The sequence below is a fragment of the Silurus meridionalis genome, chromosome 12, assembly GCF_014805685.1.
Source record: "Silurus meridionalis isolate SWU-2019-XX chromosome 12, ASM1480568v1, whole genome shotgun sequence".
In the NCBI taxonomy this organism is placed as follows: Eukaryota; Metazoa; Chordata; class Actinopteri; order Siluriformes; family Siluridae; genus Silurus; species Silurus meridionalis.
In genome coordinates, this window is record NC_060895.1 from 22563704 (window position 1) to 22579204 (window position 15501).

Here is a 15501-nt window from a genome sequence, read left to right on the forward strand (position 1 = left end):
TCCATCTATCCATCTATCTATCTATCTATCTATCTATCTATCTATCTATCTATCTATCTATCTATCAAACGTATTGAGGCCCTGGTCATAAATATGGAATGTGATTTTTGAGCATTGCTTCCACATTTAGTCCCAATTTCCTCTTATAATTCCCTCCACTCTTCTGGGAAGATGTTCTACTAGATTTTGGAGTGAGCTTATGAATATTTGTGTTCATCAGCCACAAGGGTATTATGAAAGGTATCTTCTGATGTAGGTGAGGAGACCTGGGTGCAGTCAGCGTTCACATTCATCCCAAAGATGTTTAGCATGGATGAGATCAGAGGTCTATAGCACGCCACTCAAGATCTTCCTCTCCAAAGCATGTAAAGCAGATCTCCAAGGAGCTCACTTTGTGAACAGGGGCATCGCCATGCTGGAACAGGTTGTGTTTCCAAGTTCATGTGAATGCAAAATATTATTATAGCGCATCTAAAGACAATTCACAAAACTCCAGCTTTGTGGTAACAGTTTGGAAAAGAACCACATAAAGCAGAAGAGGTCAGGTGAGCCAATACTTTTGGAAATAGTATAATCTCGATATTTCTAACATATTTTATATGTATAATTATTAGTAAATGGGCAATACTTTTAGAATTTAGAAAGTGACCAATCATTTGTGACCAATATTTGATATGTAGCACCACTTCTGCTACGTAAATATGACGTATCACAGCACTACTGAGACCGAGGCATGTCCTGAGAGTGACATACATTACAGATGATCTTGGCAGAGGTAGAGCTGCGTCTTCCTGCAAACAGAACAGGAAAAGAACATCCGGTTTTATTTCATCTTTTTAATTTATTATTTATTTTTTTTGCACTATAAAGGCCTGTTTGTGAAAGGGCCATGTGTTAGAAGTCAGAAGGCACTTACAGTTTTTCTCAGTTGCTTTAGAGCGTTTTTCAGATCAGAAATTAAATTCTCAAAAATACTTGTTCAACCTCCACATCATTTAGTCATTTTTGCTGATCATAAGAACATTTCTAGTTGCTTTGATCAAACTGTGAACATTTATTTAATTGATGTGTACAAGTGTCTGCTGTTTTCTACATTATCAGATGTTTATGTTCATGTTGACCAAAATATATTATAGCGGTTTGACCCGAATAGTCTTAACCCCAAAAACATTTCAGCATTAGTTCATTGCATAATTCATTGAATGCAAAATGGTTTAAACAATTCCCTTCAAGGAACTCGAGCTGCGATGCAACTCTTTGAAGTCCACGCTCTAAATTATATGTATAATCGGTCCAATGGAGGGCGTGGAGTCACCAGCGGGGTGACTTCACGACCTGAAGCTTTAAAACGCACATGGAGTGAAACTTCTGTTTGTTCATGAAGAGCTCTGTGTAAAAATGTCTGTCTATTGTCTGTCTGGAAAAAATAGCTCTAAGCGAATCTGAGCTCATGGAGGTTGTGACACATGCCGTTGAGAAGCTGGATCTAGCTTTGCCGGTCAATGAGCGGAAAGCCCCTCCGTCCAGTAAGCTCGACAAGCGCTTTTTGCTCCTGGAGTCACAACCCCCACATCGTGGTCTATCATTTATTTCCGACCTGCACACCGAGGTCCTGGACAAAGCCATTCTCGGCCCACCCTTTAGCCCCAAGGTGCCGTTATACTCTAACTTCATGGGGCTAAAAGAACACATTATGGATGAATGCCACAGGTTGAAGAGATGCTAGCTATATCTCTCCCCAGGATTGCATCATCCCTAAAGACCCCGATGCTACCCAATAAGCCCCTGCATACTATGTCAGTGCTCATGGGTAAGGTTTACATCTCGACCTGCTGCAAAAGTTGGATGTGGAAGACATTTTGGGCGGTCAGGTGCAAGGGCTATGCCGTACAACGGATCTGGCTATTAGAACCACAAAAGAGACCGCTAAGGATATTTGTCAGGTCCATGGCTGCCCTAATCTCTACAGAGAGGCATCTATAGCTAACTCTGTCCGATATGTCTTAGATTCAAGGACTGTCATTTTAAATAAGAGGGCTCTGAGGGCACTGTCAAGAAGTACGTGAAACTGCTCGGGCTTATCGCGGCAGCGTCCAGTGTGATTCCACTTGGCCTCCTGCACATGAGACCTTTTAGTAGTGGTTCAGGATCCGTGGGTTCTTAAGGAAGGGCAATCTCCTCCATACTATCAAGGTCAGGTGGCGATGCCTATTTGCCTTAGATGTTTGGAGATATCCCGGGTTTTTTTCTTAGGGCCCCATGTTGGGAGTTTCCGGTTGTCGCGTAGCGCTTACAACGGATGCATCCCTCATGGGTGGGGCGCGGTCATGAGTGCCCGCTCCGCCTAAGGTTTATGGGAAGGGCCTCATTTACTGTGGCACATCAATTGCCTAAAGATGCTGGTCGTGCTTCTAGCATTGAAGCATTTTCTCCCGTACTTTAGAGATCACCGTGTGCTGATCCGGTCAGACAATACCTCAGTGGTCTCCTGCATCAACCATCCGGGGTGTGTGTGTTTAATCCACCTATACAGGCTAGCATGCCAGATCCTATTGTGAACCCAAGGGAAGCTTCTCTCCTTGAAAGCAGCTCATATCCTGGGTCCGTTGAACGCAGCAGCAGACACCTGTTAAGACAGGGGTTGAGACTCAGGGAATAGCGGCTCCATCTTCATGTGATAGAGCAAATTTGGGAGCAATTTGGTTTTGTGCTGGAATTCATTTAGGACCAGTTCACCAAAGGATTGGCTTCATCCCCCCTTTAAGGTTTACGCGTCATGCCCCTGTGGCAGGGCAATCACTGGGCAGAGACCCTTTAGTGACGCGTTTTCTCTGCGGCACCCAGAGGCTGAGGCCTCCGATGCGACCTAGAGTGACTGGCTGTTGTGTTAGAGGTTCTATCTGAGCCCCCCTTCGAGCCGTTGGCCGAGGCATCTTTGAGGCTCCTTACAATCAAGGAAAAGCTGAACCAGTTATGTCCAGTGCAAGCACAGGACACTTACTTTTACAGGACGAGTACATAGAGGAAGTCAAATCAGCTGCTTGTCTGCTATGGCCCTTACAAGGAGAAGCCTCTCTGCCAACCAGCAGACTCTGAGCAGATGGATCATTGATGCTTCTTATGTGTTCTCTGGTCACCCCGCTCCATTCGGGGTCAAAGCGCATTCAGCCTGGAGTGTGGCAGCCTCATAGCCTGGAGTGTGGTCCTCTAGAGTGTCCCTCCAAGACATTTGCAACGCTGCAGGCTGGTCCACCCCACTGACCTTTTGGCAGGTTCTTCAACCTTGATCTCTGTGCCACTTCTGGCCCATCCATGCTTTCGACCTAGATGTGCTTTTCACACTGGCGAGGGACTGGTCAGTCTGGTGGTATTAGATGCTTGCTCATCAAGGATAAATGCACACCATTCACCTTGACTGTGATTTCTGTAAAGCTGCTTTGAGACAATGTCTGTTGTGAAAAGCGCTATAGAAATAAACTTGACTTGACTTGACTTGTTCCCAACTCAGCAGTTCAGCATCTCTATGCCACACTTGCTTTGGGCTATTTTTCAAATCATCCATAATATTTTCAAACCAGTAAGTGCATTTTAAAACAATTTGTACAAACAGCACAATATATTGGATTTTTTGCAAAAGCCTGTATTTTTCTCAAAATCCTTAGTTCATCCCTAAAAAGTGAGTATTTGTGTCAATAAACATCTAATTTTCATCAGTCCTTTTGTCATTGTTTACAAACAAGGTCGTTAAAATGTTGTATGACGCATTTCAGAATTTCTTGATATAAACCACGGTTTTTATGACAGTAATAAAAAATCAACAAAGCTAAATTTTTTCTGTATGGTATAAATGAATTTCAGCAGCACAAATGTATTTATTTGATTGCATATTTTATTTATATTGATTAAATGAGACCGAACAGCATTCGCACTTTTACTGTACTGTACAAGTGTTCGTTTGTTTCTTGGTTTTTCATTCATTTTCAGAAATTGTAATACTGTGTTTTGCTCTGAAGGTTCACAAAATTCATCTTTGACCTGTTCTTTCGTGAACTAGTTGATTCCTTGATTTGATGCCGTACACTCACCTTCAGTTTTTGAAAATTCACGATTCATCTGCACAATTCATCAATTCAAGAAACATTTACCAAAAAAAAGTTTACTTGTGTGGTAAGAAATTTTAGCTGAACAGATTCTAAAAAACTGGTTTAACCATTTTGCATTCAACAACTGATGCTGAGTTGTTTTGGTTGTTGAGACCATTTAGGTGAAACTAGTATGATATATTTTGATCAAAACTAATAATGTAGGAAACAGAAGACACTTGTACACAATCTTTCATTTCTGATCTAAGAAATGCTCCAAAGCAACTGAGAAAAACTGTAACAGAGGGATGTGTATTAATAACCATAAAAGACTCGGCTTCCAAACTTCCAAACTGTCAGCGTCAGTATCAGTATATGAGTAAATGCCAGAGTTTGTATTAGTATCAGAGTCAGTGTCAGTATCAGAGTCAGTGTCAGACTCGTCTTCATCCCCTCCCCTTACTCCACACTATCAGTATTATCAGTGTCAGTATGAGTCAGTACCAGTGTCAGTTTCCTCCTCCCTTTCCTTTACCACACAGCCTTTGTACTCATGTGTGCACTGATATCCTACAGAGAGCTCAATCTCACTGTAGCCCATTGTTCTGATGCCTGAGTGCATGTACATAATCCTCCAGTTCCATGCTGTGAAGCTGCAGCTAATCATGTCCACTCAAACACACACAAACAACTTTTAGTGCAACTCTTAAGCACCTATTAAAGATGTATCTATACATTTGTGATTATTGTAGTGATTATGTGCCATTAATACAGAGTTTGAATCAAGCGCACGGGCGGCTCATGAGGAATTATTTGTGATTCGGATCTAAATAAAATGCCGATGACGCTCCGATAATAATTCAATGTGTAAAGATAATCCCATCCGAATAAGTCTCATGCTGGTAAAATGCCACATCCTTCTTTAGTTCTGACTAATTGGGTAAACGTTATTTTATAAAACATGGCAATTATCCAAACTGGCTTTATCATGGAGCCACTTCCCTGCTAGCTATTTAATTCCTTATAGATAATAAATAAGCTTCCTGCGTTTAATCCGGGTCCAAGGGGAAAATCACACTTTTCAAGCAAATTGGAGATTTGGATTTTTTTCCATGGATCCATACAGAAGGCAGATCCCTGCACATGACTTTAATTAGTCACCAGGGGAAGTGGGGGACGCAGTGAGGGGGGATAAAGGGGTTCAAGATGGCGCAGTTTGGATTTGGGGGACACCAGCTTTTGGCCCATGAGCCCCGGAGGGCAGCTGGGTACACCACCTGTTATAGAGCTGTGAAGTGTATCTCATCTAAGGTTTGGCTGATAAACCAGACTCCCAGTGGGCTGAGCAAGGAATGAAAAGAGGAGTTGGCTTGTGATTAAACATGTTTGGTCGTTGATCGTATATATTATATTGTATAAATGTGTTTGTTGTTTTCTACTTGTTATGAGGTGTTCATCTGTTTACCTTCTCTTACCAATTCTATCTAGCTATAATAGTCATGGTGGAGGTGGTGGGTGGAGATGTGGAGGATACATTGAGCAGTATGAACACAACACAAGAACATCCTAATCTGCAACCTTCTTGTGTGTCAAGTCCGCTTTGTATTTATCACCATTTTAGAGTTTTGAAAGATTCCGTTTTATGCTAGCCTTTACAGAAATGACTAGCTTACAAATATAAAGTTTAGTGGCTCCAGTGGCAAGGAAAATCTCATTGAGATGGTATGAGTAAGAAACCTTGAGAAGAGCCAGACTCAATTAATTGTTTAAGTTCCATCATTGTTGGGGGTATCAACTGTTTACTGATGGATTCAAAACGGTTCATGGCAAACTGTGTTTTAATTACAGTTCAAATCCATCTTCATGGCTCTTGAGTGAAACCCTCTATAGGAACCTTATGGAGAACATCCATTGCTGGTTTCCAATTGAAGAGAGCTTCATGCAGAGGTTCTGTAGAACAAAAAATTGGATTAGGCAGGTCTTTAAAAGCTTGTGTAGCTTGAGAGTAGGGAAATTAAAGAAGTGTGGAAATTGTACGTGAAAGGGGTAAAGAACGTAACTAAAAACAGGACGCTGCTGTGGATCTGATGATCACACTTACCTCAGTGAAACAAAAGTATGCGATATTGTTCATTACATGATGCAATATCAAATGCAGTGTATAATGGTGTCAGTGCACAAACAGCCAGATTTATGAGGTATTTTTATACAGAAAGAATAATAACCAGTGTGCCATCTGCATAATTATGTGTCCAATAATGCATTACAGCATTGTGTGTGTTTTTCTCCCCCAAGTCATAAAAATGCATCTCACGCTATATTTTGTGCTGTTTTTACTCTTGTGATTACATCCATGTTTGAAAAAAATGATCTTATGATAACACACCATACCATACTCCAACTCCATTCTGCAAAAATGATACATTACAGCGTTCTGTTTCCGGATCTGAATATTTGAAAAAAACTCGCTACAGGGCTGAACGTGAAGTGGTAGCCTTTACTTTTCACACCTGACCATCACACTCCTATATGGTTCTTCCTTAAAACAAAGTCTAAAGCCTACAATTGTATAGAACATTGTATAGAAATAAACACAGCAGCTAATCATTTTCCAAATCATCAGATAGCGTCGATATTTTCAGATACAGTACACGACAAGCAAAAAAATTACTAAAACACTAATGAGCTGCTTATTTTGGCTCACAATTTCTTTTTAAATATGTAAATGAAATAAGTTGAAAATAATAGGAGGGTATACATAATTGCATAGGCTGAATCCCGATAAAAAAAAAAAAAAAATTCATCTATGGTTAAAATAATGTAATATAATATAATATAATTTTACACCACAGCTTTGAAATATATCTCAGGAAACTTTTTTTGTTTTTGACCTTGCCTTGGAGTATCCTTTGTAAGTAGCCATATTTGATTGACATTGCTGGATCTCCAAAACTCTGTTTAAGTTGGTCAGTAACCCAGCTAAGAAGGCTAAAATGTGATAGCTAGTACTGTATAACAGATGTTCGGCTAGTTAGCTAGTAGTTAAAAGTAATTCAGACTCGGGGAAAAATTTATCTCCAGAGAAGTACAATGCTGACTGTGTAGACATCTATTTTGGCATGTTTTAGGTTTGGGTTTCTCACAAACATGCAATCTTTAAAGCTAGCTTTCTAGCTTGTGTATTTTCTCTTGACATGTGCAGTAAACAGGAGAGATACTACAGTTGTGTTCAAAATTATTCAACCCCCAATGCTGTAAATGGTTTTAGGGAATTTAGTGTACATTTGTAATTGTATTCAGAATGAAATCCTACAAGGACTTCTTAAAGAACCATATGCAACTAAAATGAAATCAATTAGTTTTGTAATACAGTAGTAAATGTTTCTTTTGTGAATTCTTCATTGACATAATTATTCAACCCCTTAAAGACTACCACTCTGAAGAACAGAGGTTCAATGAAGTGTTTTCAATCAGGTATTGAAAACACCTGTGGATATCAGGGAGCAGCAATAAAGCCTAATAAGCACCAATTAGGCAGCTTTAAAATGACTGTGATACTCAGCTCCTTCTAGACATTTACTGGTGTGGTTACAAACATGGTGAGGTCAAGAGAATGGTCCAGGAAGACAAGAGAACAGGTGATTACTCTTCACAGGAAGGGCAATGGCTATAAGAAGATTGCAAAGATGTTAAACATACCAAGAGACACCATAGGAAGCATCATTCGCAAATTCAAGGCAAAGGGCACTGTTGAAACGCTACCTGGTCGTGGCAGAAAGAAGATGCTGACTTGACTGCTGTGCGCTACCTGAAGCGTAGAGTGGAGAAAAGTCCCGTGTGACTGCTGAGGAACTGAGAAAAGATTTGTCAGATGTGGGTACTGAAGTTTCTGCTCAGACAATACGGCGCACCCTGCGTAATGAAGGCCTCCATGCCAGAACTCCCAGGCGCACCCCCTTGCTGTCCCCAAAGAATAAGAAGAGTCGACTGCAGTATGCCAAAAGTCATGTGGACAAACCACAGAAGTTTTGGGATAGTGTTCTGTGGACTGATGAAACAAAATTAGAACTGTTTGGGCCCATGGATCAACGCTATGTTTGGAGGAGGAAGAACAAGGCCTATGAAGAAAAGAACACCTTGCCTACTGTGAAGCATGGCGGGGGGTCAATCATGCTTTGGGGCTGTTTTGCTTCTGCAGGTACTGGGAAGCTTCAGCGTGTGCAAGGTACCATGAATTCTCTTCAGTACCAGGAGATATTGGATGACAATGTGATGCAGTCCGTCACAAACCTGAGGCTTGGAAGACGTTGGACCTTTCAACAGGACAATGATCCCAAGCATACCTCCAAGTCCACTAGAGCATGGTTGCAGATTAAAGGCTGGAACATTTTGAAGTGGCCATCGCAGTCACCAGACTTAAATCCGATTGAGAACCTCTGGTGGGACTTAAAGAAAGCAGTTGCAGTGCGCAAGCCTAAGAATGTGACTGAACTGGAGGCTTTTGCCCATGATGAATGGGCGAAGATACCCGTAGATCGCTGCAAGACACTTGTGTCAAGCTATGCTTCACGTTTAAAAGCTGTTATAACTGTAAAAGGATGTTGTACTAAGTACTAAGATTGAATGTCACTTGGGGGTTGAATAAAACTGATAATGATGTGAGCTCAGAAAAGACATTTGTGGTTATTTCATTATAAATGTTATGTTATATTTGTCTGACCTACACGTGCCTCTTTGATTTAATTGTAAGCAGGATGACTGAATGATCATAATCAATGTCAAACCGACCAAAACAATCAATTTCAGTGGGGTTGAATAATTTTGAACACAACTGTATGTATGACTAAGTGATTCCTGGTACGTCGTTTTTCTAATTAATATGCATTTTAACAGAAATCTGTGAGCTCTAATTAGAGCGCCAGGGTGCATCATGTAACTGCGATGTACCATATGGTCAAACATACACTGATGAGACATAACATAAAAAACAAATGACAGGTGAAGTGATTAACATGAATTGACTTGTCAAGGGGTGGGTTTTATTAGTCAGAAAGTGAGCATTCTGTTCTTAAAGCTGACGTGTTGGAAGAATGAAGAATGAGCAGGTGTAAGGATCTGAGTGACTTTGATAAGGACCAGATTTGTGATCTGTAGACCACAGGGTTGGAGCATCTGATGCACTATATGAGAAAGAAAAAAGATGCAAAGAAGCTAGTTTGATTCTATTTTGCAATGTAGTGCAGAGGCCCTATACAATACTTGGCAGGCGGTTTTGATTGGTGTACACTGATCAGGCATAACATTATGTCCACCTGCTTAATATTGTGTTGGTCCCCCTTTTGCTGTCAAAACAGTCCTCACCCATCGAGCACTAACAGCATTAACTTCTTCAGCAATTTAAGCTGTGGTATCTTGTCTGTTATGGTATCAAACCACACAGGCCAGCCTTCTCTCCCCACGTGCTTTAATGAGCCTTTGACCATTTTTGATAGATTGATAGATACTGACCACTGCAGACCAGTAACACCTTACAAGAGCTACAGTATTGGAGATGCTCTGGCCCAGTCGTCTAGCCATCTCAGTTTGACCCTTGTTAAACTCGCTCAAATCCTTACGATGGTCCATTTTTCTTGCTTCTAACACGTTGCCACTTACAGGTGCCATGATGAAGAGATATTCAGTATTATTTACTTTACCTGTCATAATGTTTAAATGTCATAATATTAGGCCTGATCGGTGGATATGTTAAATGTAGAGTTTGATTTAATTGAAGTGAATATAATGTCACCCAGTTTAGTGTCAGCTATTCAGCTATTCATGCTGCAATCAAAATAGGATCTTATGTAGTTATCTCTTGTAAACTTAAAATAATAAGGGTTTTCCCAGGCCTCCACACATACTGAATGTGATCCCTCCATACAAAATGTATGTAATATTATATATCTTCTAGTTATATTACATGAATCTCACAGATCAATGGTGGTCCCCAGATATCGAGTTGTTATAAAAAATCCTACAGAACCAGATTAGGAATTGTTCGAACTCCAGGGCAGATTGCTGAGGTCAGAAGCTGGCACACGCCTTCTCCTTTTCCTCATGCCAGCCACCTTATTCTAATCAAAATTAGCATTTAGCGCTAACCGTGCTCATAGCGCTGATTATATGCTTCACTGAGCATTATGTGCTCTCTGTCTGTCTCCTATTTATCCCATCACCGATGCCAGCCGTCTCTCTGACAGACTGGTGAATCAGCTGGCTCACTTTTCTCTCCACTCCCCTCCATGCTAGCCCAAATTAACCTCCTGTCAGTGGGTCACAATGAAAGTGGGCATGGCTTGGTCTGATTTATCCCACATTTAGCCTTCAAAGGGGGTAAGCAACCCCACCCTCTTCTCCCTGCCCTTGCAACCTGGCCTGCCTGGGAACAAAGTGTTAGTCCATTAGGCAGACCGAGTGACAAGCCTTTATAGGGGTGTGTCTCTGGTCAACGAGTGTATTAAAGATTGAAAAGGACGTGTGACAGTCGACGTGTTGGTGTGTTTGGAGTGGGTGGTCCCGGTTCTGCCCATATGCTCTCAAGAAGAGTCTGGGACAGATATAAAACCTAACCTAACCTGCGTTGCAAAGACGCCATCATTTCACTTCCATACCCTCCAAAGGCAGTCCATCTTTATGTATTAATAAAGTAGTACATTTTTTCTTTTATTTAAACTTTGTCCTGCGTTTGATTATGACGATGTGGATCCAAAGATTTTGGCCCCTTAACAGACTTCTTTTCTGGAGTTTGATTCTTAGCCCTTGCTCTTCTCTGCAAGTCTCAGTCCCTGTGTTGCTTTTGACAGACTCCGTTGCGGCAGAGGCGGCTAAGGAAGGGGTCACACAGACCCCTGCCTCAGGACACCATGAAGACAACACCTTGGCCTACACAGGTAATGTTCCTGCTGCTTCTTCTTTTTATCCATCGTGTACTTTAGTGTCCATCTATATTTGTGCAGTTTGAGATATACTCCACACTTACTCATCAAAAAACACTTGTTTTAGCAAAAAATCAACAAATGCAGAAAATGTACATACTACTAGGCATTGTAATGTGCAGAACGTCGGACAAATGTGTTATTAATATTTCTCTGTGACTCTATCTTGATACTTTTCACATGATCTCAAGATCATGAACGGGAGCACCTCACACTATAATGACCTTCAATGTCCATCTAAAGACAATGTAATTACTACAGACTTGTCATGACACCAATATGTGACCACTGGTCACTGTGATGTAATGCTAGTACTCGATTGCTATTCGATCTCTTAAGAATAGATTTTTGTTTTTGAAATATTTGTTGTAATCTTCAGATAACAGTAAAAAAAAATTATAATTCATGGTCTTTCAGACAATAGCATTAAGGACATTTTAATTACTGATGGTCCCCAAATTGCAATTGTTTGACTTACATTTATTCGATCTTATGATGTGGATAGCGATATGACAAAATCATACAAATATTTTACGTGTAACACAGCAGGCAAACGTAGCAACGTATGCTCCACACGTGAACCAGTGCTCATCCACACACCCGTTGTCACACACATTTACGGTATACTGTATAGTTCACACAGTACGGCACTATAAATTGCTGTTTCGCTAAATTATGTACTGTAAATTATTAACATATACTGTATATATAACTACTATACTGATCACCATTCTTTAAGACTCCTGAATAGACCAGGCCATGTCTCTATTTATAATATTTGCAAGTAAAATGGGGCCTTTAGAACAATTATCCATCGTTAGTTGTGGACTACCCGTGATAATGTCTTCATCAGTCAGTATCCCATTATCACATTATCAGAAAATTTCAGATAATTCAGATAATGCACCTTCCTTCTTCACCTGAGATCCTTCTAATTAGGTATATGAAGCATCTGAAACATCTCTAGGAACGCACAAATCATGACATACAATTTTTATTTATGGGTATTTAATCTGTCAAGGTCTATAAAGATTGATTTGGAGTGTAATTAATATAAATGGTCTGCAATAGTGGCTACAATTGGCATGAACAGTTGAAGATCCTTAACAATTAAGGAACTATAATGAATGAATATCTGATGTTCAGGATAAAGGAGGGTTCCCTTTTTAGTCTGCTTCCATTCAAGGTTTCTTCCTCATGTTGTCTCAGGGAGTTTTTCACAGCCACAGTCGCCAATGCTTTGCTCATCATGGATTACATTTTTGATGATATATGCTTTGAGTCATTTGACAACATTAAAAGCGCTACACAAATAATATGTAATTGACGTGAAGTGAATCTAAAGTGGGTCACATTTAATGCTGCCTTTAAAGTTGACTGTGAAAGGACAATGGAGGACGCGCCATAGACTCAATTTAGCAAAAATGTACCAAAGTAAGTACATTGACTCAATTTTGCCACAGTAATTTCCCAGAAACTCACGTGGGAGAAACAAAAGAGGCAAAAATTTTAAGTTGTGGAGTTTTTCTGAAAAAAAAAATAATAATAATTAATTAATTAATTAATAATAAAAAAAAAAAAAAATAATAATAATAATAATAATATATATATATATATATATATATATATATATATATATATATATATATATATATATATATATATATATACCTCATGAGCAACTACAGTTTGTATCTTTTAATGTTAGTGAACACCAGGTACAGAACATGGTTTTTCCTCTAAACTTAATATGGAAGTTTAAACCTCTGTCTGAGGCTAACCTCAATTCTCAACCATATCCTATTCGTATCTCTTTCTGTAGAACTGATTATCTCTTCAGTCATCGCTTTCATTGATGGGGTCAATAATAAAAGCCTGTGTTATTCATTTGTTGAATGTATAGAGTTGTGGCCTTGACTCGTGACCTCATCAAAGAGTTTATTTTCCCTCCTGGTCTTTATTGCAGATGTGGCATGCTTCCCGTTTGACCTGTTATTAACTGCAAAGATTCCTGCCTGCGGCTTCAAGGCTGCAAATCCTCAAAACGGCCCAGAGTGGATATGGGCTCGTTCGCTTACAATCAAGTGTGTCCTCAGAGCGCGTTTTTTTAATGCGCTCAGTTCCCCCATGAACTCAAAGACATGGCAAGCTCATACCCTGCCTTTAGGCTCAATCTCACTCGAGATGTAATTACCTCACTGGAGAGTGCATGGACTCTTTTCTGCTTTTTATTCACCATACAATCTCAGAGATAAACCACGTCTTTCTCTCTCTCTATCTCAACGTCACACCTGGTTAATTAGTCAGAAAGGGTCCGGAGTGTACGAGATGAATCATAGATCAGGATCGGGGGCACAAAAGAGCCCTCAAAATTTGTTCTGCAATTATTGTTGACATGATTAGCATTGGTGAGAGGACGCTAAGCAGGTCTGTCTTTTCTCTTTTTCTACACTATAGAACGCAAATAAGCATCACATTTCCTCAGAGAGAGGCTCCTGTGGAGTCGGGGGGTTTCGGGCTACATCAGAAGAGGGGGAAGGGGGTCGGGGGGGAAAGTCAAACGCTCTGCTTTTGTGAGTCTGGACGTCCATATGGTGCCCTTATGTCTGTCTGAAGAGGGTGATTCTGACTGAAGTGGTAAATTTGGAGTGAGGGGTGTGAAATAGCAGCTTTTTCACATAAATTCTGGCTTCTGATTGGCCAGAAGGTTCATTTTTCTATAAAAGTGGCAGTATTATTACTTTAGTGCAACTTTAGGTTTCAGAGAATCAGGATGAAGGAGTTCCTTGTGTTTTTGTCATATATGTATACCTTAGTTTATGGACATACTAGGGATGGAAAGATTCACCGAATCGTATTGGTGTCAATTAAAAAAATGTGCTTCGGTAAATACCAATTTATTTATATATAATTATTAGTTGATGCGCTATACTTTTATTATTTAAAAAGTGACCGATAATTTGTCACCAGTATTTGATATGTAGATTGATTTCTCCTCCTCTGAAAAGAGTCACATAGAATACAGATTAACATGGCAGAGGTAGAGCTGCATCTTCCTGGAGCCAGAACAGGAAAAGAACGTGTTGTTTTATTACATTTTTTGTCTTTTTGTAGCCTGTTTGTGAGAGGGCTATGTGTTAGGAGTCAGCAGGCACTTAAAGAAATTGAACCAAAGAAATAAAAGTGATCTGTACCACAATGAATTGCATAGCATCATATTTTTCCCATTGCAGCACATTGCATTGAATCACATTGTATTGAATTCACACTGCACTGTAATAGGGGAAATTGTAATGTTAATGTATCGTATAATTGGCATCGGCCTCGGTTAAGGAGATGCAAATCCATAGAACATATGCTTTATGAATAAAAGTTTGTGGACACCTGACTTTAAGAGGGTATGTTGTTTTTTGAACATTCCAGTCCCAATTTGCTGTTATAATAGCCTCCACTCTTCTGGGAAGATTTTTCATTAGATTTTGGAGTGTGTTTGTGCAGATTTGTGTAAGATTCATTCAGCCACAAGAGTGTTAGTAATGTCAGGTACTGATGTAGGTGAGATGAGGAGGCTGGGGTGCAGTCAGCTTTTACATTCTTCCCAAAGCAGAAGATCTTCCACTCCAACCCATGTAAAGCATATCTTCATGGAGCTGGTTTTGTGCACAGGGTTCGCATTGTGATGCTGGAACAGGTTTGGGTCTCGTAGTGAAAAGAGAATTTAATGCTACAGCATCTAAATACGTCCTATACAGCGGTGTGCCTCGAATACTTTCGTCCCTATAGTGGCTGTATAATAGTAATAGATGTAAATGTATTTGTTTCATTTCAATTTATTTCGCCTGTATAACTTTGTTGCAATTCTTATTACAATTATTAAGTGAAAAAACTATTTGTTCAACATTATTAAAGCCAAACATTCCAAGTCCGAGTCACTTTTCAGTACCAAAACCCAGCGTCATTGCAGATGACACTTGCAGCAGAGGTGTGTGTTGGTTCAGATTGCGTCTCGTTTTCTTGCCTGGTTGGATATCCGAGTGTGTGACGGGGTGAGACTTCTTGCTGTGGGTTGTAAATCTACAGAGAACCTGTGCTCCAAACTCCTCCAGTGCGTGTTGTGAGGTCAGCGGCACCACATATCCCATTCATTATATTTATAGAGCTCATCACAGCGGCAGGCTTGTTTTGGCAGCTGACAGCAGCAGGGAAACAGAGAGACGATTTTTTCCCCTTTCACATTCATGAGAAGGACAGCGGAGACAGGACGAAAACGATGTCGTGATACGAACAAGACAGAGTGTGTCAGGGAAAGAGAGTGTGATATAAAAGGTCGTAGTGAGAATGCGTTAGCCAAATGATGTCAAACGTCTACGCTCAGGAAGCACTGCATATTAGTGATAGTCTTTCAGGAATTATTCGTTCATTTTGAACGAGTCTTTAATGTGACT

General features: G+C 40.1%; 1 protein-coding gene across 1 annotated transcript in view; it reads left to right on the forward strand.

Moving 5' to 3' along the window:
- Positions 1–15501, forward strand: part of robo1 (roundabout, axon guidance receptor, homolog 1 (Drosophila)) — a 285171-nt gene that overhangs the window by 96025 nt on the left and 173645 nt on the right. Inside the window, 1 exon segment of the mRNA XM_046862548.1 lies at positions 10925–11011. Within this exon segment, the coding sequence (XP_046718504.1) occupies positions 10925–11011 (87 nt within the window).